The following is a 21,567-nucleotide window of genomic DNA, read 5'->3' on the forward strand; positions in this document are numbered from 1 at the left end:
GGTCGGGATTGGCGGCGCCGCCGAGGCACCGCCCGGCCCCGCAAGTCTCCAACTTTCTTCCCGCCGCCCCTCATCATCATCATCATCATCATCCTCATCATCACCGGGGCCGCCGGTTCTCCCGGAGCCCCGCGATGCTCCGCCGCCGCCTGCCCCTGCTCGGGCCCGGGCTGCTGCTGCTGCAGGTACCGGGGGGGGCTCCGGGACCACCGGGACCACCGGGACCATGGGGGGGGGTGCGCGGCTACCGGGCAGGGGCGGAAATTGAGGGGGGGTCGTGCATTATTGGGGGGTGCAGGAGAAATCCGGGGGGGTCCCGGCGAGGAAGGGTCGTGGAGATTTTTGGGGGGGGGTCATGCATTGGGGGGGTCGTGCAGTTATTGGGGGGTGTAGGAGAAATCCAGAGGGTCCTGGCGAGGGGGGGGCGTGGAGATTTTTGGGGGGGTCGTGCAGATTTAGGGGTCCGGTTTTGGGGGGGGTCGTGGCAGTCACGGAAAGAACGGAGGTTTGGGGGGGGGGTTCAAGCGTGACTTGGGGGGTGCAGGAGAAATCCGGGGGGTCCTGGCGAGGAGGGGGGAGGTTCGTGCAGGTTTTTGGGGGGAGGTCGTGCATTGAGGGGGGGCTGTGGCAGTCACGGAATGAGCGGAGATTTGGGGGGGGGGGGGTCCAGCAGACACTGAGCGGGGGGGGTGAATGTGAGAGTTTTATGGGGGGGTCCTGCACCCCCCTCCCCTCACCCCAAGCTGGAGGGGGACGCGGGGCTGTCCCGGAGTTGTGGTGTCGGGGGGGGGGTCCCATAGGGGTGAAGCCCCCCCAGTTTTGTTTTCCTGCCCCCCCCCCCCATTGCAGAGCGCGGGAGGCGCCGTCTGGCAGGTGCGGGGGGGGGGGGGGGGGGGCAGCGAGACGGAGCCTGGGGGCGGCCACGGATTTGGGGGGGGTCGGGGGGGGTCGGAGCCGCTGCCCCCCCTGCCCGAGGGGGGTTCTGGGGACCCCTTGTCCCGCACCCCGCACCTGCAGCACACCTGGGAATGGGATGGGGGGGGGGGGTGGGGAGCAGCAGGGGGACCCCCCCACCGTGCTGGGGACCCCATGCAGGATTTGGGGCGGGGGGGGTCCCCAGCTGTTCTGTGTGCGAACCCCAAAATCACCTGCGGAGGTGACGCCTCATCCCCGTCCCGACTCCTGCACGGATTTGGGGGGGGTTGGGGGGGGCTTCTCCCACCTCACCCAGAGCCCCCCAACCATGGGGAGAACTCACGGGGGTCTGTGGGGTGGGGGGGGGGGGTTTGGGGGACCCCCCCCCCCCCCCCTTTTGCTGCTCGGTGGGAGCTGAGGAGCGGCTGCAGCCGCAGAGACCCCGACCCCCCCCCCCCCCCCCCAGCGATGTCCCCCCGTCCCCAATCGTGTCCCCCCCACATCCTGGAACGGGGAGGGGGGGGCTGTGATGGTCAGGAGTGGAGGGGAGGGGGTGTCGGGTGGGAGGGGGTCGCGCTCATCCCCCGGCAGATCAGATCAGATTTCCCGACGCTCCATTTTTTTTTTTTTTTTACTTTCTGTGTTTCATGAATAAAATCAAACGAGTCAATTCCCTCTCGGGAATTGGATGCACATCAGGGACCGACCCCCCCCCCCCCTCCTCTCTCCCCTCCCTCACCCTCCTCCTCCTCTCTGCACCACGCGACCCCCCCAAGGCAAAGCCTCCTGTAACTTGTCCGTCTGTCTGTCCGTCCGTCCGTCTGTCCCTGGAGGGGGGGGGGGGGGCGGGACGTGTGCCCGAGTGCGGGGGCGGCTCGGCGTGACCCCCCCACCCTCCTCCTTTCCCCGTGTCCATCCATTGCGGAGCATCTGTCGGTGCTGGAGCTGCTTCAAGATAAATGGGTTTGTTTTGATCAAATCCGGAGCGGGGCGCTGCCCTGGCCCCCCCCCCCCCCGGACCCTGCCCCACCCACACGAGCAGCGGTGCTGAGGGGGGGGGGGCTCCAATTTGGGGAGGGGGGCACGGATGTGGCTCGGGGCATGGGGTGGGCGTGAGGGGCGCAGGAAGCTCCAGGGAGATGCTTTGATTCGTTTGGGGTGAGGGTCCAGGACCCCCTGACCCGTTTGGGGTGCGGGGGCCGGGGTCTGCCCAGCCCGGTGCCCACCGAGTGCCAGGGAGGGGCACCGGAGCCATTCGTGCCCCGCGGCTCTTCGGGACTCTTGGGGAGAAACTTTGCCGGGGTCTTTTGGGGGTCAGGAGGGAACTGGGTGGGTGGGGGGACCCCAGGGTGTGGGGAACCCCGAGGTGTGGGACCCCAGGATGTGGGAACCCCCAGCATGTGGAGACCCCCAGGGTGTGGGGGAGACCCCCAGGGTGTGTGAGACCCTCAGAGTGTGGGACCCCAAAAGTGTGGGACCCCCAAGGTGTGGGACCCCAAAAGTGTGGGACCCCCGAGGTGTGGAAGCCCAGGATGTGGGGACCCCCGTGCAGAAACCCCCGGTGTGGGGACCCCCGAGTTGTGGGACCCCCAGCATGTGGAGACCCTCAGGGTGTGGGGGAGACCCCCCAGGTGTGTGAGACCCCCAAGGTGTGAGACCCCCGAGGTGAAACCCCTGAAGTGTGGGGACCCCCGAGGTGTGAGACCCCCGAGGTTTGGGACTCCCAGCCTGTGGAGACCCCAGGGTGTGGGGACCCCCGAGCTGTGAGACCCCTGAAGTGTGGGGACCCCCGGGATGTCACCCCCGTGCCCTGGCTCTGCTGGCGGTGCCACCTGGGTGCCATTGGCATTTTGGGCTCGACCCAAAACTGGACGGACGAACCCGCCCATCCCACTGCTCCCACTCTGGGGGTCCCCCCCAGGCCCCCCACCCTTGCTGGCAGAGGCACGACCCCCCCTCTGATCGCCCCCTCCCTCCCCAGCCTTATTTCCATCCATTCCATTCTTTTCTATTCATACAAAATTAAATTTTGGGCTCCCGAGGGGTGCAGCCGAGGGGTTCAGCCCCCCCAGGCCCCCCAGGCCCCCCAGGCCCCCGGGCTGTGCCTCGGGCTCGTTCTCTGAGCAGCCCCCGGTGCCACCCTGGGTGCCCCTGGCATGGGGTGACCCCACCCGGGCCTGGGCAGGACTCGGCGGAGGAGGAATTGGGCAAGATCGGGCAGGATCGGGCAAAACGGGCGGGATTGAGGCGCGGCGGGATGGCTGAGCGCCTCGGCAGGACGGACACGGCGATGTCCGTCTGTCCTTCCTCACCCCGCTCCGTGCCGGGATGGGCCTGGCCACACCCCGTGCCTCAGTTTCCCTCTGTGAACACCTGAGCGTTGCTGGCAGCTTTTTCCTTCCCAAATTAACCCTTTGCAGGCAGATCCGGCTGGCTGAGAAGCACCTGAGCGTTGCTGGCAGCTTTTCCCTTCCCGGATTAACCCTTTGCAGGCCAATCCTGCCTCGCTCTGCCGTGTGGGTGGCCTGCGACGCCAAACTCATCCACTTTGTCCCTTGCTGTCACCCCGGAGGTGCCTCCTGGGCTGCCGACAGATGGTTTCGCTCTCGGCAGCTGCTGCCAGCCCGTTCCGCACAAGGACACCCCAATTCCGCCTCCCCAGCTCCCGGTTTTGGGGAGAATTCACCCGAAATTCGGGCTCGGAGGTGTGCAGCACGTTTGGGGCCAGGGGAGGGAGGATGTGGGGTTTGTGTGGGGTCGGGGGTGCCTGGGGGTGCTGAGCTCTGGGTGCTGGCTGAACCCCCGGTGCCCCCGGTACCGAGATGGGCTCCGGGTGTGTCCCGGTACCGGGATGGGCCCCGTGCATCCCCCGGGGCCGGGATGGGCTCCGTGCATGCCCATAAGGCCGGGATGGGCCCCGTGCATGCCCATAAGGCCGGGATGGGCTCCAGGCAACCCCTGGGGCCAGGATGGGCTCCGTGCATCCCCCGGGGCCGTTCCTGTGCCCACCAGGCCGGGATGGGCCCCATGCACCCCCCGGTACCGGGATGGGCTCCGTGCAACCCCTGGTACCGGGATGGGCCCCGTGCACACCCCGGTGCCGGGATGGGCCCCATGCATGTCCCGGTACTGGGATGGGCCCCATGCACCCCCCGGTGCCGGGATGGGCCCCGTGCACCCCCCGGTGCCGTTCCTGCAGCTCCCCGAGCCGGGGCCGCCGTTGCGGCGGGTGCCGTGTGTGCTCAGCATGGCTGAGCTAATCTATCGCCAAACAAACACACAGTGTTATTCCGAAAGAAGGTTTCCAAGCGACTCATTTCCCTTTTTTTAATAACTCTTCCCTCTGGTGCCCTTTGCACCCCAAGCTGGGAGATTCAATAAGGCTGGAGCCTGGAGCGTGGCTGGCGCAGCCTCGGCGAGGGGGGGGAGCAGCGGCTGGGGAAGGGGGGGCACCCCTGGGTGCCCCCCAGCCAGACCCACCCACCCCTGCTCTCCCCGGTGCCGATCTGGTCCGCTTTTATTGCTTTTCCCTATTTTTAATTGCCATTTTTCCTCTGGGGATTGGCAGAGGTGGCCAGGATGGGGAGGAGGTGGGGGGGGGGGGGGGACAGCACAGCTGAGCCCCCACCGCCAATCATCACACCCTTGCCAATTAACACTCCCTCATTAATGACTTTGCCCGCCCTTTCTGCATCCTCTCAAGGAGCCCCCGCAGCCGGTGACCCAAATGTGGGGGTGACACCGAGCTGAGCCCCCCCCCAGCCTCCAGCCTGGCCCAGCTCCAGCCTCGCCGCGGTGCCTGGCTCAGCTTTGGAGGTAAATGGCCCAGGAAAGATGAAGCTTCCTCTGCTGCCGCTTGGATTGCTGCTGAAGGAATAATCACATCCCCGGGCCCCCCTCCCTCCCCTCCCCGCTTTTTTTTTTTTCCCTGTTGCAAAAGGAAAGTCATTGTGGAGGAACAGAGCAGGGAATCCATCCCAAATCAATCCTAAACCAATCCCAAATTAGTCCCAAATCAATCCCGAATAAATCCCAAATCAATCACAAATCAATTCCAAATCAAACCCAAATCAATCCCAAATCAGTCCTGAAAGAATCCTGAATGAATCCATAATCAAACCCAAATAAATCCCAAATCAATTCCAAATCAAACCCAAATAATCCCAAATCAATTCCAAATCAATTCCAAATCAATTCCAAATCAACCCCAAATAAATTCCAAATCAACCCCAAATCAGTGCCAAATCAGTCCTGAATCAATCCTGAATGAATCCCGAATTAGTCCCAAATCAATCCCAAATCAATTCCAAATCAAACCCAAATAAACCCCAAACCAACCCCAAATCAATCCCAAATCAATCCCAAATCAATTCTAAATCATCCCAAATCAATCCCAAAAAAATCCCAGATCAATCCCAAATCAACCCCAAATCAGTCCCAAATCAATCCCAAATAATCCCAAATCAATCCCCAGATCCCCTGTGCCACCCAGAGTTGGTGTCACACCGGGGGTGCCCCTCTCGTTGTCCCCATTGTCCCCTCGGGGCAGAGGAGCTGCAGCCAAACCTCACCTGGCACCTGTGCGAGGAAAACGGGGCTGAGTCCAACCCTGGGGGTGCCAGGGGGTGCCAGGGGGTGCCAGGGGGTGCAGGGACACTCTGTGCCCTGCTCCTGGTGGCCGCCAGCCCCTGATTGGGGTCAGGGTCCTTGTGACCCCAGAGGGTCCCCAGTGCTCCTGCTGGGGTCTCTTGAAGGGTTTTAATCAAAGTTTGATGTGGGGTGAAAATGGGGCTGAATTCAGCTCTGGGGGGCACCAGGAGGGTGCCAGGGGGTGCCAGGGGGGATCAGGGACACTCTGTGCCCTGCTCTACCTGGTTGGGCTGGGTCACGCTCCTTGTGATCCCAGAGGGTCCCCAGTGCTCCTGGTGGGGTTTCTTGGAGGGTTTTAATCCAAATCCACTGTGGGGTGAAAATGGGGCTGAATCCAAACCTGGGGGGCACCAGGGGGGTGCCAGGGGGGTCCCAGGTGGGTCCTGGTGGCACTCAGCACCTGGCTGAGGTGGGTCATGGTCCTTGTGACCCCAGAGCGTCCCCAGTGCTCCTGAGGGGTCTCTTGGAGGGTTTTAATCAAAGTTTGCTGTGGGGTGAAAATGGGGCTGAATCCAAACCTGGGGGGCACCAGGGGGGTGCCAGGGGGGTGCCAGGGGGGTCTTGGGGGGGGTCCTGGTGGCAGCCAGCACCTGGCTGAGGTGGGTCACGCTCCTTGTGACCCCAAAGGGTCCCCAGTGCTCCTGGTGGGGTTTCTTGAAGGGTCTCTTGGAGGGTTTTAGTCAAAGTTTGATGTGGGGTGAAAACGGGGCTGAATCCAAACCTGGGGGGCACCAGGAGGGTCCCAGGGGGTGCCAGGGAGGTCTCAGGGGGGTCTCAGTTGGTCCTGGTGCCTCCAGCACCTGGCTGGGGTGGGTCATGGTCCTTGTGACCCCAGAGGGTCCCCAGCACTCCTGAGGGATCTCTTGGAGGGTTTTAATCCAAGTCCACCATGGGGTGAAAACGGGGCTGAGTCCAACCCTGGGGGGCACCAGAGGGGTGCCAGGGGGTGCAGGGACACTCTGTGCCCTGCTCCTGGTGGCCGCCAGCCCCTGGTCACTCCTTGTGACCCCTCAATGCTCCTGAGGGCTTCTCTTGGAGGGTTTTAACCAAAATCCACCGTGAGGTGAAAACGGGGCTGAAAATCCAAACCTGGGGGGCACCAGGAGGGCACCAGGGGGGTCCTGGTGGCACCCAGCCCCTGGCCGAGGTGGGTCATGGTCCTTATGACCCCCCCAGCACTCCTGAGGGGTCTCTTGGAGGGTTTTAATCAAAATTTACTTTGGGGACTTTGCTGGTGCCCCCCGATTCCTGTGGGGGGACAGATCCCAGCTGGCACTGGGGATGTCAGGAGGGTCTGCAGGTGACACCCAGGGGACAACCTGGCATTTCCCCCCCCCTCTGGTGACCTTCTCAGTGGCCCTGCCTCATCCAGGGAGGTTGTGGGGGGGCTGGGATTGGGATTTATGATCCCTCCTGATACGATCTTATAAAATTTCCCGGGCACACTGGAAATTACATTTCCATAGCTCGGGAGCAGCGATCTCTGCGAGCGCCAATACCTGCCACTTTTATGGCTACATTTATTGCAATAATAAAGTGAAACGCTGAGGGAAGGGCTGGGGGGTGCCTGGGGGGGGGGGGGCAGGAGGTGGGGGATGAGTTACTGAGGGTTTGGGGTGCCCCGATTTTGGGGGGGATTCGGGTGAAGCTGCTGCGTTTCTGCTGAAGAGCTGGGAGAGGGGTAGAGGGATCTGGTTCTGCTGGGGGGAAACTGAGGCAGGAGCATCCTGGGGCCCATCCCTGGTGCTGGGGATGTGGGAATGATGTGGAACCCATCCCTGCTGGCTGTTTGTCCCCACACCATGAGCTCCCTGTGTCCCCCATATTTTGGGGGATTCGGGTGAAGCTGCTGCGTCTCTGCTGTCACCATGAAGAGGGGTAGAGAAATCTTGTTCTGCTTGGGGGAAACTGAGGCAGGAGCATCCTGTGGGGCCATCCCTGATGCTGGAGATGTGGGAGGGATGTGGGACCTGGCTGTACTCCCTTGTCCCCACACGCCATCCCCATGAGCTGCCCCTGTCCCCCCAATTTTGGGGGATTCAGGTGAAGCTGCTGCCTCTCTGCTGTCACCATGGAAGAGACGTTGAGGGATCTTGTTCTGCTGGAGGGAAACTGAGGCAGGAGCATCCTGGGGCCCATCCCTGGTGCTGGGGACGTGGGAATGACGTGGGACCCATCCCTGCTGGCTGCATTTCCTCCTCCCCACGCCATCCCCTTGAGCTGCCCCTGTCCCCACGTCCTCCTCAGGGGGGTGACCATGAGGACCCCCCCCCCCCCCCCCCCACCAGGGACCCCCACAAGGAGCTGGGCGCCCCCCAGATTCAACCAGGGCTGTTCCAGGCCTGTTGTTCAGCTCAGGGAGCTGCTGGGTGACAGCCACCCAACGTCCCCGTCCCCTGCCACCCCCGTGTCCCCTCTGTGCCGGCTGCTGCCCCCCTCCCACACCCCCTTTCCCCCTCCCTCTCCGTTTATCTCCTGTTTTCCCATTCATTCCCTTTTCTCCTCCAGCCCAATGAGTCACACAAGCCCCGAATCCTTTGCCTGCCGCCGTCTCCTCCCTTCTATTATATTTTTTTCCTTTGCTCTTAACAGCACTTTTCCCTTTTTCACCCGTGGGGGGAGAAACTCGGCTTGTACATTTATTTATTTTATTTTTTTTTCCCCAGCTCCTACCTCACCGCGAAGCCCTTAAAAGTAATAAATAAATAAAACAAACGGCTGAGGAAAAGAAAAGGCAGGAAACGAGTGACAGGGAAAAGGAACCGAAACAAAAAAAAAAGAAGGAGGAGGGAGAGAAAAAAAAAGTCCTACTCGGGCTATGAAATATTTATTAGCCAGCGCGTGCCGAGCCCGTTAATAAAGCTCCAACATTTGCATATTTATTTTTTTTTCCTGTCAGCGAGGAGCAAGGTGAATGTTTGGGGAGTGAGGGCACAGCTGATCCAAAGCTGATCCCCCCTGGCCCCCTGAGGGCCCTGGTCCTGCTCCAGGTGACACCGGGGCTTGGGCACGACGCTGTCACCGGGAGTGGGACCCCAGCACGGGGCTGGAAGGACCCCGGGGTGGGTTTGGTTGGAGTTTGGTTGGATTTGGTGGATTTGGTTGGAGTTGGTGGGTTTGGTGGGTTTGGTTGATTTGGTTGGATTTGGTGGGTTTGGTTGGATTTGGTGGGTTTGGTGGGTTTGGTGGGTTTGGGTGGATTTGGGTGGATTTGGGTGGATTTGGTTGATTTGGTTGGATTTGGTGGGTTTGGTTGATTTGGTGGGTTTGATGGGTTTGGTTGATTTGGTTGATTTGGTTGGATTTGGTGGGTTTGGTTGATTTGGTTGATTTTGTTGATTTGGTGGGTTTGGTGGGTTTGGTTGGAGTTTGGTTGGATTTGGTGGATTTGGTGGGTTTGGTGAATTTGGTGGATTTGGTTGGATTTGGTGCATTTGGTGGGTTTGGCGAATTTGGTGGGTTTGGTGAATTTGGTGGATTTGGTTGGATTTGGGTGGACTTGGTGGGTTTGGTTGGATTTGGTGAATTTGGTGGGTTTGGTGGATTAGATGAATTTGGTTGGATTTGGTGGATTTGGTTGGATTTGGTGAATTTGGTGAATTTGGTGGGTTTGGTTGGAGTTGGTTTGATTTGGTGGATTTGATTGGATTTGGTGGCTTTGGGTGGAGTTGGTTGTATTTGGGTGAATTTGGTGGGTTTGTTTGGGTTTGGTTGGATTTGGTGGATTTGGTGAATTTGGTGAATTTGTTGGATTTGGCTTTGGTGAGCTCATCCAGACTCCTCTGGCTGAGGAGGTGCTGGTGTCAGATTCACCTGTTCTGGTGCTGGGGGTGCCCATCCCAATATTGGGGTGCCCATCCTGGTGTTCAGGGTGCCCATCCCAATACTGGGGTGCCCATCCTGGTGTTCAGGGTGCCCATTCCAATATTGGGGCACCCCTTCTCTGTGCTGGAGTTGCCTATTCTGGATTTGGGGTGCCCATTCTGGTTCTGGGGTGCCCATCCTGGTTCTGGGGTGCCCACCTTGGTGTTTGGGGTGCCCATGCCAATATTGGGGTGTCCCTTCTCTGCGCTGGGGTTGCCTATTCTGGTATTTGGGGTGCCCATCCTGGTGTTTGGGATGCCTGGCCAATGTTAGGGGTTCCCATCCCAATATTGGGGTGTCCCTTCTCTGTGTGTGTCACCATGTGTGCGTGTCACTGTGTGTGTGTGTCACCATGCATGTCACCATGTGCGTGTCACTGTGTGCGTGTCACTACATGTGTGTCACCATGTGTGCGTGTCACTGTGTGTGTGTCACCGTGCATGTCACCATGTGCGTGTCACTGTGTGCGTGTCACTGTGTGTGTGTCACTACATGTGTGTCACCATGTGTGCGTGTCACTGTGTGTGTGTCACCGTGCATGTCACCATGTGTGTGTCACCGTGTCCGTGTCACTACATGTGTGTCACTGCGTGTGTACACACGAGAGATCTCTGAAGCCAGGGTGTGGAATTTGGGGTTCATTGCAAAGGGCCGAGTGCAGGGACCCTGCTGGGAGCTGCCAGGCACAGCTGGAGCAGGAATGAGAGGAGAGAGGGGTAGAGAGGATGAGAGGGTCAGAGAGTAATGGAGTAAAAAGGTAAGAGAGTAAAAGGGTAAGAGAGGTAAGAGCGTGAGGTTCCCATTACAACACAATAAATCTTCTTCTGTGCTGAATATTCTAATTCTCACTCACCAATCTAGTCCAAGATACAAATCCTACAGCATTTGCACACAGCCTGTAAGAATCATTACATTACCACACTGGGTTACATTTTAAACCCTACAAACTCCTCTTTGGGCCCCTTCTGCCAAGCCAGCAGGGTCTGCTCTGCCCCTTGGAGCTGTCTGCAAGCAGAGGGTGTTGTTCCACCAAAAGGGGATCACCTTCAGCCGGCCACACCATTGTTTTCCTGTTGTTCAGTAACTGAGGGATCTCAAAGCTTGCTTTCATTTCAATCTCTCTTATAGTTTCCATATTCTCAGAATCAATCATATTTATAAGGCTTTCCTGTTTCATCTCCCCCAACACTCCACCTGTCTGTCTGTGTGTCTGTCCGTCCTGGCTCACCTAAACTTGCTTTCACTTCAATCTCGCTTATAATTTCCATATTCTCACAATCTTTTGCCAATCATATTTACAAGGCTTTCCTGTTTCATCTCCCCCAACACTTCACCTGTCTGTCTGTCTGTCTGTGACCCCCCGGCTCACCTAAACTTGCTTTCCTTTCAATCTCAATATCGTTTCCATTATAAGTCTATAGTCCATTATCTCCCCCATCATCCTCACCCGTCTGTCTGTGTGTCTGTCTGTCTGTGATCCCCCTCCGGTTGCTTTCATTTCAATCTCACTTATAATTTCCATAATCGCAAAAATCTTTTGCCAGACAATCGTATTTACAAGGCTTTCCTGTTTCATCTCCCCTGTCTGTCTGTGTGTCTGTCTGTGTGTCTGTCTGTCTGTCTGTGAGCCCCCTGGCTCACCTGAACTTGCTTTCACTTCAATCTCGTTTATCATTTCCATATTCTCAAAATGTTTTGCCAGACAATCATATTTATGAGGCTTTCCTGTTTCATCTCCCCCAACATCTTCACCTGTCTGTGTGTCTGTGTGTCTGTCTGTGTGTCCGTCCATCCGTGATCCATCCTGGCTCACCTAAACTTGCTTTCACTTCAATCTCGCTTATCATTTCCATATCCTCAAAATGTTTTGCCAGACAATTATATTTATGAGGCTTTCCTGTTTCATCTTCCCCAACATCCTCACCTGTCTGTCTGTGTGTCTGTCTGTGTGTCTGTCCATCCTGGCTCACCTAAACTTTCATTTCAATCTCGTTTATAATTTCCATATTCTCCAAATCTTTTGCCAGGCTTTCCTATTTATAAATTTTTCCTGTTTCATCTCCCCCAACACTCCACCTGTCCATCTGTGTGTCCGTCCGTCCGTGACCACCCTGCCTCACCTAAACTCGCTTTCCTTTCAATCTCTCTTATCATTTCCATAATCTCACAAACCTTTTGCCCGACAATCCTACATTTAAGTCCTTCCTGTTTCATCTCCCCCATCATCCTCACCCTCCCGGCCACGCCTGGGCTCGCCGGGCGGCTCCCGCAGCCCCGCGGAGCCGCAGCAGCAGCGGGAGATGAATGGGAGCTGTCAGAGGCACCTTGTTTGCTGCTAACCTTTGGAAATGCCACGGCGCCCCGGGCCGAGGCTGCCGGGGGGAGCGGCCCCGCGGGAATTGTCGCTCTGCACCTCCAATTAATCTCCTGGTGCTAACGAAGGCGGCGGGGTGACAGGGGAGAGGATGGGATGAGCCCGCGGCCGTGGGGAGAGAGGGAGAACCACGAGAAAGGGAGAGGGGGAGGATGACAGGGAATGGGGACAGGGAATGGGGAAAGGGCATGGGGACAGGGTGGGGACAGGGTGGGGACAGGATGGGGACAGGATGAGAAAGAGGATGGGGACAGAGTGGGAAAGGGGATGGGGACAGGGAATGGGGAAAGGGGATGGGGACAGCGTGGGGACAGGGTGGGGACAGGGATGGGGACAGGGAATGGGGACAGGGTGGGAAAGGGGATGGGGACAGGGTGGGGACAGGGGTAGGGACAGGGTGGGAAAGAGGATGGGGACAGAGTGGTGGTAATAATAGGGACAGGGTAGGGACCGAAACAGGCTGGTGGTATTAATGGGAACAGGGTGGGGACAGGGTGATGGGGACAGGGATGGGGACAGGGTGGGGACAGGATGGGAAAGGGGATGGGGACAGGATGGGTAATAATGGGGACAGGGTGATGGTATTAATGGGGACAGGGATGGGGACAGGATAATGGTAATAATTGGGACAGGGTGGTGATATTAATGGGGACAGGGTGGTAATAATGGGGACAGGGTGGTGGCAAAAATGGGGGCAGGGTGGTGGTGGGACAGTGACAGGCTGATGGTACTAGTGGGGACAGGGTGGTGGTGGGGATGGGGACAGGGTAGGGACAGGGACAGGCTGGTGGCAATAATGGGTAGGACAGGATGGTGGCAGTAGGGACAGGGACAGGCTGGTGGTATGAATGGGGACAGGCTGGTGGGATTCATGGGGACAGGGTGACGGGATTAATGGGGACAGGATGATGGTAGGGATAGGGACAGGGTGGTGGCAATAATGGGGACAGAGTGGGAAAGGGGATGGGGACAGGGTGGTGGCAATAATGGGGACAGGGTGGGAAAGGGGATGGGGACAGGGTGGTGGCAATAATGGGGACAGGGTGGGAAAGGGGATGGGGACAGGGTGGTGGTATTCATGAGGACAGGCTGGTGGTATTAATGGGGGCAATGTGGTGATAATAATGGGGACAGGATGATGGTAGGGATGGGGACAGGGTGGTGGCAACAATGGGGACAAGCTAGTGGTAGGGACAAAAACAGGCTGGTGGTATGAATGGGGGCAGTGTGGGGGTAATGATGGTGACAGGGTGGTGACAAAAATGGGGACAGGCTGACGGCATTGATGGGGACAGGGTGGTGGTAGGGACAGGGCCAGGCTGGTGGCATTAATGGGGACAGAGTAGTGGTAGGGACAGGGAGAGTGTGGTGGCATTAATGGGGACGGGCTGATGGTATGAATGGGAACAGGATGGTGACATTACTGGGGACAGGGTGGTGGTATTAATGGGGACAGGATGGTGGTAGGGACAGGAACACACTGATGCCATTAATGGGGACAGGGTGGTGGTAGGGATAGGGACAGGCTGGTGGCATTAATGGGGACAGGATGGTGGTAGGGACAGGGACAGGCTGGTGGCATTAATGGGGACAGAGTGGTGGCATTAATGGGGACAGGATGGTGACATTACTGGGGACAGGGTGGTGGTATTAAGGGGGACAGGGTGGTGGTAGGGACAGGAACACACTGATGGCATTATTGGGGACAGGGTGGTGGCATTAATGGGGACAAGGTAGTGGTAATAACGGGGACAGGGTGGTGCTAGGAGCAGAAACAGGCTGATGGTGGGCATGGAGACAGACTGGCCATGGGGACAGGCACAGGCTGGCTGCAGGAATGGAAACAGGTTGGCAATAGAGATGGGGACAAGGCTGGCGCAGGGACAGGCGGTGGCGGTGGCAATGAGGCCTTTGCTGGGGCTCTTGTGGGGCTCCGCTCCCCCAGCGCTGCTGGGGCTGTTCTGCCATCACTCCCAGCCCCTGTCTCGGGGTGCTGCAGCTCATCCCAACCCCCAGCAGCCCATCCGAGCCCCCCTGTCCCCCCCTTGCTGCTCCCCTCCCCTCCACCAAGGTGACCGAGGCTCTCGGGGGAGCGGCTGCCGGCGCTTGGCCCCGGCAGCAAATGGGATGTGAGCGGCCGTCAGCGCCGGGCCTGCCAGACCAAATTGATGCCGAAGGCACCGAGAGCCTTCCCCGGGCCCTCCGCAGCTGCCGCCGGCCCTGCCCGCATCCCCTGGGCTGCCACACGGGGCCTGCGGGCACGCGGGGCTGGAGAGCAGCCGAGCCATGGATTGGTGCTGGGGGGTGAGGATGAGGATGAGAGGGGGTGAGGATGAGGAGAGGGGTGAGGAGGGGGCGAGGATGAGGATGAGGATGAGGATGAGGATGAGGATGAGGATGAGGATGAGGATGAGGAGAGGGGTGAGGAGGGGGCGAGGATGAGGATGAGGATGAGGATGAGGATGAGGATGAGGATGAGGATGAGGATGAGGATGAGGATGAGGAGAGGGGTGAGGAGGGGGTGAGGATGAGGATGAGGATGAGGATGAGGATGAGGATGAGGATGAGGATGAGGAGGGGGTGAGGATGAGCAAGGGGTGAGGATGTGGATGGGGAGTGAGGATGAGGAGGGGGGTGAAGATGAGGATGAGGAGGGGGGTGAGGATGAGGATGAGCAGAGGGTGAGGATGAGGATGAGGATGAGGATGAGGATGAGGATGAGGGTGAGGATGAGGATGAGATGAGGATGAGGATGAGATGAGGATGAGGATGAGAATGAAGATGAGCAAGGGGTGAGGATGAGCAGGGGGTGAGGATGAGGATGAGGATGAGGATGAGGATGAGGATGAGGATGAGGATGAGGATGAGGGTGAGGATGAGGGTGAGGATGAGGAGGGGCTGTGCAGGTGCAGCCGTGCGTGTGACAGTGAATAGCAGCATCCCAGGTGACCCGTGTGGCAGCAGAGCCCCTCACTGGGCAATGCTGAGAACAGAGTGGGAGGGGCCGGCACTGAGACCCCCCCGAGGCGCGTCCAGGAGGGTCGGGGACACTGGGGACAGGGATGGGGACAGGGATGGGGACAGGGATGAGGACAGGAATGGGGACAGGGGATGGGGACAGGGATGGGGACAGGGGATGGGGATGGTGATGGGGACAGGGAATGGGACAGGGATGGGGACAGGGATGGGGACAGGGGATGGGGACAGGGAATGGGACAGGGGATGGGGATGGGGATGGGGACAGGAGATGGGGATGGGGATGGGGACAGGGAATGGGACAGGGATGGGGACAGGGATGGGGACAGGGGATGGGGACAGGGAATGGGACAGGGGATGGGGATGGGGATGGGGACAGGAGATGGGGATGGGGATGGGGACAGGGAATGGGACAGGGGATGGGGATGGGGATGGGGACAGGGGATGGGGACATGGATGGGGACAGGGGATGGGACAGGGATGGGGACAGGGATGGGGACAGGATGATGGTAATAATGGGGACAGGATGGGAAATGGGATGTGTCCAGAGGGTTTGGGGGCACTGAGATCCCCCCAAGGCGTGTCCAGGAGGTTCGGGGGCACTGGGGACAGGGATGGGGACAGGGATGGGGACAGGCGTGTCCAGGAGGTTCAGGGGCACTGAGATCCCCCCCAGGCGTGTCCAGGAGGTTCAGGGGCACGTCTGCCCCCCGCCAGGAGGCACCGAGCAGGAGCACGAACACGAATATTATGAATATTTAACGCGAGGTGTTGGGCACCTGCCCTGAATGCCGACAGGGGGGTGACCTTGGCTCCCCTGAAGCCTCCCCGTTCGTGCTCATCCCCGCAGGCTCCGGGCCCCCCCAGCCCCCCAGGGCTGGGCGGGGGCTGCGGGGGTCGCCCCGCGCTGCCGGTGCCGCAATCGATGGCTCCCGGCTGCAGCGCTGCTCTGCAATTCCCTTTCATCCATCCCGCAGCAGCTCCTGGGGAGGGCTTGGGGGGATTGGGGGGATGCCAAGCTGGCCCCGAGCCCGCAGGGGTTGGGGCGCCGCTGTTACTGCAGGGATGGGGGGGGTTTGGTCTATCCGTGCCACCCCCCCCCCCCCCAGCCCCTGGCGCTGTCGCACAGCGAGTGTCTGTCTGTCCGTCTGTCCGTCCGTCTGTCTGTGCCCCTGTGCTGCCGCTGCCTGCCCATCCCTGTCCCTCCTTGTCCCATCCCTGTCCCATCCCTGTCCCTTTTCTCTCCCATCCCTGCCCTTCCCTGTCCCTTCCTGTCCCATCCCTGTCCCCTCCCTGTCCCCTCCCTGTCCCATCCCTGTCCCATCCCTGTCCCTTCCCTGTCCCATCCCTGTCCCTCCCTGTCCCTCCCTGTCTCATCCCTGTCCCCATCCCTGTCCCATCCCTGTCCCTCCCTGTCCCATCCCTGTCCCATCTCTGTCCCTTCCCTGTCCCTCCCTGTCCCCATCCCTGTCCCCTCCCTGTCCCTTTTCTCTCCCATCCCTGTCCCATCTCTGTCCCTTCCCTGTCCCTCCCTGTCCCTCCCTGTCCCTTCCCATCCATTCCCATCTCAGCCTCTTCCAATCCAACCCCATCACCCCCCCCCCCTCACCCCGCACTGACGGGATTGAAAAGGGAAACTGAGGCAGGGGAGGAAGGGCAGAGGCACCTGCGGCACTGCCGGGGACCGGCCTTGGCTGCCAGCCCTGGCTGAGATGGAAATTCAGCTCAGAAACCTCCAGAAACCCTTCCCGGGGGTGGGGGCTCGGCAGGATGAGCTGCCGTGCCCGATCCCCGTGGGCTGCAGCCCCCAGACCCTCGCTGGGGGTGTGTGGGAGGATTTGGGGGGCTCCCAGTGGGGTGTGAGGGGTCCCGGGGGCAGAGATGGGGTGCAGAGCCCACCCCTCTCAGCTTGGGGGTGCCCCCTCTCGCTCTGCCCTCGTTCTTTCCCCATCCCGGTCCTGGCCCTCCCTCTCCGGCTGGCGAGGGCGCCCGGCTTTGAAGCTGCGTTGAAAAATAGATAAGGGAGAAATGAGCGGCGAGCTGGGAGAGAGCCGGGGGCAGCGGGGGTGCGGGGATGGGGGTGCGGGGATGGGGGGCAGGATGGGGGGGCAGGATGGGGGTGCGGGAATGGGGGTGCAGGGATGGGGGTGCAGGATGGGGGTGCGGGGATGGGGGTGCGGGTTAGGGTTAATAAAATATTTTATTTTATAAATTAATATTTTATTTTTCTAAAATTAATATTTTTGTTGCATTCTTTTAATTCGATTTATTTTTCTTATCTTTAAAACCGATATTAAACCAAATATTTGATGTTATACAATATTTTATATAATATTTTATATTATAAAATTTAATTTTATTGAGAGCCATCCTGTGGGGTGAGCGATGCCAGCATCACCCCCAGCCGTGTCAGGAGCCATTCCCTGAGCCTGCCTCGATTTCCCACGTTCCCCCCCCCCCCCCCAGCCCCTCCAGCTGCTGCCTCTGCTCATCTCCCCCTCCCCACTCCCCCTCCGGGGCTCCAGGTGACCCCGGGCAGCTCAGGGTGACAGTGATTGACGAGCCCGGGGCTGCCACAGCAGCTGGCAGGGCAGGAGGGCACGGCGGGCACCCCGCGAGGATGAGGATGGGGGCGCGGGGGTGAGGGACAGGGTGGGGTCCCAGGTTGGGGCTGGCAGCTGGATCTGCTTGGGGGGGGAGCTCGGGGAGGGGATGGGGGGGGCTCAGCCCAGCTGGTGCAGGAGGGAGGAGGAGGAGGGAGGAGCAGGGAGAGGATGAGGAGGGTGCGGGAAGGAGGATGAGGAGGGACGAGGTGGGAGAGGATGAGGAGGGTGCAGGCAGAGGGATGAGGAGGGAGGTGTAGGTAAGAGGATGAGGAGGGTGCAGGAAGGAGGATGAGGAAGGGGCTGTAGGTAGGAGAACGAGGAGGATGCAGAAAAGAGGATGAGGAGGGAAGAGTAGGAAGAGGATGAGGAGGGTGCAGGAAGGAGGATGAGGAGGGAGGAGGTGGGAGAGGATGAGAAGGGTGCAAGTGAGAGGATGAGGAGAGAGGTGCAGGGGAGGGAGGGTGAGGAGAGTGCAGGCAGAGGGGTGAGGAGGGAGGAGTAGGTAGGAGGATGAGGAGGATGCAGGAAAGAGGATGAGGAAGGGGCTGTAGGATGAGGAGGGTGCAGGCAGAGGGGTGAGCAGGAGAATGAGGAGGGTTCAGGTGCATGAGCAGGTGCATGCAGGAGGATGAGGAGGGAGGGGTAGGTAGAGGATGAGGAGGGTGCACGTGGAGGAATGAGGGGGGTGCAGGAAGGAGGATGAGCAGGGTTCATGCAGGAGGATGAGGAGGGTGCAGGCAGAGGGACAAGGACGGTTCAGGTGGGAGAATGAGGAGGGGGCTGTAGGTAAGAGGATGGGGAGGGTTCAGGTGGAAAGATGAGGAAGGAGGAGTAGGTAAGAGGATGAGGAGGATGCAGGAAAGAGGATGAGGAGGGTGCAGAAGGGAGGAGGAGGAGGGAGGAGTACGTAGAGGATGAGGAGGGAGCAGGCAGAGGGATGAGGAGGGTGCAGGAAGGAGGATGAGCAGGGTTCATGCAGGAGGATGAGGAGGGAGCAGGCAGAGGGGTGAGGAGGGTTCAGGTGAGACGATGAGGAGGGAGAAGTAGGCAGGAGGATGAGGAGGGTGCAGGAGAGGATGAGGAGAGTGCAGGCAGAGTGACGAGGAAAGGGCTGTAGGTAGGAGGATGAGGAGGGTGCAGACAGAAGGACAAGGAGGGTTCAGGTGGGAGGATGAGGAGGGAGGAGTAAGGAGAGGAGGAGCAGGATGCATGCAGGAGGATGAGGAAGGGGCTGTAGGTAGAGGATGAGGAAGGTGCAGACAGAAGGATGAGGAAGGGGCTGTAGGTAGAGGATGAGGAGGGTGCAGATAGAGGGATGAGGAAGGGGCTGTAGGTAGAGGATGAGGAAGGTGCGGACAGAAGGATGAGGAAGGGGCTGTAGATAGAGGATGAGGAAGGTGCAGACAGAGGGATGAGGAAGGGACTGTAGGTAGAGGATGAGGAGGGTGCATGGAGGAGGATGAGGAAGGTGCAGACAGAAGGATGAGGAAGGGGCTGTAGAGGATGAGGCTGTAGAGGATGAGGAGGGTGCAGACAGAGGGATGAGGAAGGGACTGTAGAGGATGAGGCTGTAGAGGATGAGGAGGGTGCAGACAGAGGGATGAGGAAGGCCACGAGCACAGCTCACACGCTCTCCCCTCTCCCCCAGACCGTGTGCGCCGGCGGCCACATCCCCAAAGCCTTGGGCTACCTGGAGATGGGCGCCTCGGGCCTCCTCAAGGACGTCCCCTACGGCGCCCTGAACCCCCCGGCGCTCAACCCCGGGCACCTGATCCCGGCAGAGCCGCCCAGGGTGGGCACGGGCACCGCGGCGGGCGCCTCCCACAGCCCCTGGCGCTGGCAGAAGAACCAAACGTCCCTGGAAGCCCCGAAGCCCAGCGGGCACCGCAAGCCCAGCCTCAAATCCAGCCGCGCCAAGAAGATTTTCGGCTGGGGCGACTTCTACTTCAACATCAAAACGCTCAAATTCAGCCTCCTGGTGACGGGCAAGATCGTCGACCACATCAACGGCACCTTCAGCGTCTACTTCCGACACAACTCCTCCAGCTTGGGCAACGTCTCCGTCAGCATCGTGCCGCCCTCCAAGGCCGTGGGCTTCGAGGTGGTGGTGCCAGCGCTGCCGGGCCCGGCTCCGCGTGCCCAGCAGAGCACCCTGCCCGAGGGGCGCCCGGCCAAGGCGCTCAACTGCCACGTGGAGTACGAGAAAACCAACAGGGCCAGGAAGAACAAGCCGTGCCTCTACGACCCCTCCAAGGTTTGCTTCACCGAGCACACGCAGAGCCACGCGGCCTGGCTCTGCTCCAAGCCCTTCAAGGTCATCTGCATCTTCATCTCCTTCCTCAGCATCGACTACAAGCTGGTGCAGAAGGTCTGTCCCGACTACAACTTCCAGCAGGATAATCCCTATTTTGGCTGATGGCAGGAGGGGTTTTGGTGGCACCCACAGGAGCCTCCTCTTCATCACTGTGACCTTCAAGGTCATCGGCATCTTCATCTCCTCCCTCAGCATCGATGGTGCAGAAGGTCCCGACTACAACTTCCAGCAGGAAAATCCCCATTTTCAGCAAGAAAATCCCAATTTTCAGCAAGAAAATCCCTATTTTGGCTGATGGGAGCAGGACAGGAGGGGTTTGGGGGCACCCACAGGAGCCTCCTCTTCATCACTGTGACCTTCAAGGTCATCGGCATCTTCATCTCCTCCCTCAGCATCGATGGTGCAGGTCCCAACTACAACTTCCAGCAGGAAAATCCCCATTTTCAGCAAGAAAATCCCCATTTTCAGCAAGAAAATCCCTATTTTGGCTGATGGCAGCGGGGCAGGAGGGGTGTTGGTGTCATTTGGGGGTCCCTGTCACCGCCACTGCAGCCTCCTCTTCGTCACTGTGACCTTCAAGGTCATCGGCATCTTCATCTCCTCCCTCAGCATCGATGGTGCAGAAGGTCCCGACTACAACTTCCAGCAGGAAAATCCCCATTTTCAGCAAGAAAACCCCCATTTTCAGCAAGAAAATCCCTATTTTGGCTGATGGGAGTAGGACAGGGGTGGTTTGGTGGCACCCACAGGAGCCTCCTCTTCCTCACTCTGACCTTCAAGGTCTCCTGCATCTTCATCTCCTTCCTCAGCATCGATGGTGCAGAAGGTCCCGACTACAACTTCCAGCAGGAAAATCCCCATTTTCAGCAGGAAAATCCCCATTTTGGCTGATGGCAGCGGGACAGGGGGATAAGGGGGGTTCTGGTGGCATTTGGGGGTCCCTGTCACCCCCACAGGAGCCTCCTCTTCATCACTCCATGCTGGCTTGTGGGGCAGGCGGTGCTGGGGGTCCTGGACCCCACCCAATGCTGTCCCAACATTGGGGTTCAGTTGGGGCTGGGGGTTGCGGGTTCCACCCCAAAATTACATCCCACCCCTGCAGCATCATGGGGTACAGGCAGTTCCGGGGGTCCCACCCGTCCCTCAGCCCCCCATTTTGGGGTACAGGCAGTTCCGGGGGTCCCATCCATCCCTCAGCCCCCCATTTTGGGGTACAGGCAGTTCTGGGGGTCACATCCATCCCTCAGCCCCCCATTTTGGGGTACAGGTAGTTCTGGGGGTCCCCTCCATCCCCTGAGACCCATAACTGGGGTACACCTGTTCTGGGGGTCCCCATTGAGACCCCATCATTGGGGTACAGGCAGTTCTGGGGGTCCCCTCCACTTCCTGAGACCCATTCCTGCAGCCCCCCATTTTGGGGTACACCTTGTTTTTTGGGGTCCCTTCCACCCCTGAGACCCCATCATTGGGGTACCCCTGTCCATTGAGACCCCATCACTGCAGCCCCCCATTTTGGGGTACACCTTGTTTTTTGGGGGTCACCTCCAACCCCTGAGACGTCATCATTGGGGTACACCCGTTTTTGGGGTCCCCCATTGAGACCCCATCATTGGGGTACACCCGTTTTTGGGGTCCCCCATTGAGACCCCATCATTGGGGTACACCCGTTTTTGGGGGTCCCAGCCCCCTCCTCCACTGACACCCCATCACTGCAGCACTGGGAATCCCGAACCCCCAAAACCCCTTGAGACCCCCCCCTACCCCCCCAAAACCCCTTGAGACCCCCCCACCCCCCCAAAACTCCACCCCTGCCCCTCCCCATTGGGTACAACTGGTGCTGGGGGTCCCGACCCCCCCTCCCCACCCAT

The 21,567-nt window shown here is 59.5% G+C and overlaps 1 protein-coding gene across 1 annotated transcript; it reads left to right on the forward strand.

Moving 5' to 3' along the window:
• The first annotated feature begins 101 nt into the window (after positions 1 to 101).
• On the forward strand, positions 102 to 21,528 carry NXPH4 (neurexophilin 4). The gene is made up of 2 exons (XM_036400000.2): positions 102 to 185; positions 19,034 to 21,528. Exons 1-2 carry the CDS (start codon positions 135 to 137, stop codon positions 19,799 to 19,801), a joined length of 819 nt encoding a protein of 272 aa, XP_036255893.1. The 5' UTR covers positions 102 to 134; the 3' UTR covers positions 19,802 to 21,528.
• Positions 21,529 to 21,567: the final 39 nt, after the last annotated feature.

The sequence above is a fragment of the Molothrus ater genome, chromosome 30 (genome assembly GCF_012460135.2).
Source record: "Molothrus ater isolate BHLD 08-10-18 breed brown headed cowbird chromosome 30, BPBGC_Mater_1.1, whole genome shotgun sequence".
NCBI classification, from domain to species: domain Eukaryota; kingdom Metazoa; phylum Chordata; class Aves; order Passeriformes; family Icteridae; genus Molothrus; species Molothrus ater.